This window comes from Chrysemys picta, chromosome 1, assembly GCF_011386835.1.
Source record: "Chrysemys picta bellii isolate R12L10 chromosome 1, ASM1138683v2, whole genome shotgun sequence".
NCBI classification, from domain to species: Eukaryota; Metazoa; Chordata; order Testudines; family Emydidae; genus Chrysemys; species Chrysemys picta.
Genome location: NC_088791.1, coordinates 355,838,815 through 355,841,444, shown reverse-complemented (window position 1 = coordinate 355,841,444; position 2,630 = coordinate 355,838,815). Strand labels below are relative to the sequence as shown.

At 47.4% G+C, this 2,630-nt stretch overlaps 1 protein-coding gene across 1 annotated transcript; it reads left to right on the top strand.

Annotated features, from left to right (window-relative positions):
* Window positions 1-606: 606 nt before the first annotated feature.
* Window positions 607-1,593, top strand: LOC103306969 (olfactory receptor 52J3-like). The gene has a single exon (XM_008176691.2). The coding sequence runs from the start codon at window positions 607-609 to the stop codon at window positions 1,591-1,593; it is 987 nt and encodes a 328-aa protein (XP_008174913.2).
* The last annotated feature ends 1,037 nt before the right edge of the window (window positions 1,594-2,630 follow it).

The window sequence follows — 2,630 nt, the reverse complement described above, 5'->3', positions numbered from 1 at the left end:
AGCGTGATTTGTGGGTAATACCTGATTTGTATATTGACCTGGGTCTGGGGCTTGGTCCTTTGGGATCAGGAGAACCTTTTTTCTTTTACTGGGGTATTGGTTTTCATAACCATTTGTCCCCATAACGAGTGGCACTGGTGGGAGTACTGGGAAACTGGAGTGTCTAAGGAGATTGCTGGTGAGACTTGTGGTTAGCCAGTGGGGTGAGACCGAAGGCCTCCTAGTCTGGCTGGTTTGGTTTGCCTTAGAGGTGGAAAAAACCCCAGCCTTGGGCTGTAACTGCCCTATTTGAGCAATTTGTCCTGAGTTGGCACTCTCAGTTGGGTTCCGCAAGAACCGCATTGTCACAGCATGAAACACCATAAAATGTGGAATTAGCATTAGTAGTGTCAGTTGTTCGTGATTTGTATATATGAATAATGAAAATGTCATTTAGAGTGTGTGAAGAGTGACAAATCTGCTTCATTCATGAGAACAGCCTCCAGTAGTGCACATAGTGTCTCATATTAACATTGTCTCTCCATCCAGGCATTTATAATGCGACTATCACCCCAAACTCCATGCAAACAGAGGAAGTCAGAGGAATGTACAGTAACTGCAAGACACATGTTCTGCCTCAAAGTTGGACACCTTCTCCCCTACTCCATGTCTGATTCCAACACAACCGAATTCACCAACCCCTCCACCTTCATCCTGCTGGGCATTCCTGGCCTGGAGGTGGCCCATGTCTGGATCTCCATCCCCTTCTGCACCATGTACATCATAGCCATCTTGGGGAACTTTTCCATCCTTTTCATTGTGAAGAGGGAGCCGAGCCTCCGTGGGCCCATGTACTATTTCCTTTGCATGCTGGCCGTCACTGACCTCATCCTGTGCACGTCCATTCTGCCCAAAATGCTGAGCATCTTCTGGTTCAATTCCAGGGAGATCGATTTCAGTACCTGCTTCACCCAGATGTACTTTATTCACTGCTTTACAGCAGTGGAGTCTGGGATCTTTGTGGCCATGGCTTTTGATCGCTACGTGGCCATCTGTGATCCCCTGAGACATTCCACCATCCTGACAAACCCCGTAGTGGCCAAGATCGGCCTCACTGTGTTGTTGCGCGGTGGCATTCTCATGCTGCCTCATCCCTTCCTGGCAAGTCGGTGGCCATATTGCAAAACCAACATCATCGACCACTCATACTGCGAGCACATGGCTGTGGTGAAACTGGGCTGCACCGACTTCCGCATCAGTAGTTACTATGGCCTCTTTGTGGTATTCTTCGTGGCTAGTCTGGATTTGTTTTTTATTGCTGTGTCCTATATGCAGATCCTTAGGGCCATATTCAGCCTCCCAACAAAGGACGCCCGGCGCAAGACTTTTCAGACATGCAGCTCCCACCTGTGTGTCATTTCAGCCTCTTACATCCCATCTCTCTTCTCCTTCCTCACACATCGGTTTGGCCACAATGTGGCCCTGCATTTCCATGTTCTCATGGCCAATGTGTACCTCCTGGTGCCTCCCATGCTGAACCCCATCATCTATGGGGTGAGGACCAAACAGATCCGGGACAGGCTTCTCTGGCTCTTTAGTCATAAAGGGGCCTAAAGTTTTCTACTGGTGCTCTGGCTCTCAGACCGAGCTCTGTGCAGAGCTGGCTGGTGACTTGGTGTTGAGCCCTCTTTCCTGAGCCACTTATTGGATAGTCTGAGAGACATTGAACCCTTTCCTGACCTTTACTTTGAAGTGCCAGTGTGACAAACTGGGGAATCAGTCTGTGTGAAACTCACTGTTTTGCCACCTCTCAAATTGCTTATAATTGGACCCCCAAAACCCAACCTCTTGACCCACCTCTTCTGCCAAGGCTCTACTCCTGCTCTGCCTCTTCCACCCAATGCCCTGCTCCTGTTGCTTGATACTCTCTTCCCCTCTCCCATCACTATCTTGATAATTACCACCTCCCTTCCTGTACCCCCAGCTGCAAGGGAACCATTTCAAATGTTGATAGGGGTTGCAACATTAAGTATGATTCCAGGGGCTATCAAGGCTCTTTACAATTATAGTTTTTTCAGCTGATAGCTTAGCAATTAGCTGAAGGGGCACTGTATCTAATTCATATGTAAATGAAAATAAACAAATAAATATTAGACCTACTAATATGTTCTGACATCTTGTGGCAAGTCACTTAAGGGATCCTGGTTAGGTTAAAATGTAAATGTATATTCAAACTTTGTTACTAAGTCTGTGGAGAGAGAGAGATGGTATCAGGTCTCATGGGTTTTTTTCTCAGTTCTGGCAGGCAAGTGGGGTCTACTAGGTTACAGTAGGGAGCAGATACATCTGGAGTCTATATAAGAACCTCAGAATGACCATACTGGGTTAGACCAATGGTCCATCTAGCCCAGTATCCTATCTTCTGACCATGGACAAAGCCAGGTGCCCCAGAGGGAATGAACAGAACAGGTCATCATCAAGTGATCCATCCCCTGTCACCCATTCCCAGCTTCTGGCAAACAGAGGCTAGGGACACCATTCCTGCCCATCCTGGCTAATAGCCATTGATGCACCTATCCATCATGAATTTACCTAGTTCCTATTGGAACCCTGTTGTTATTTTGGCCTTCACAAAATCTCCTGGCAAATAG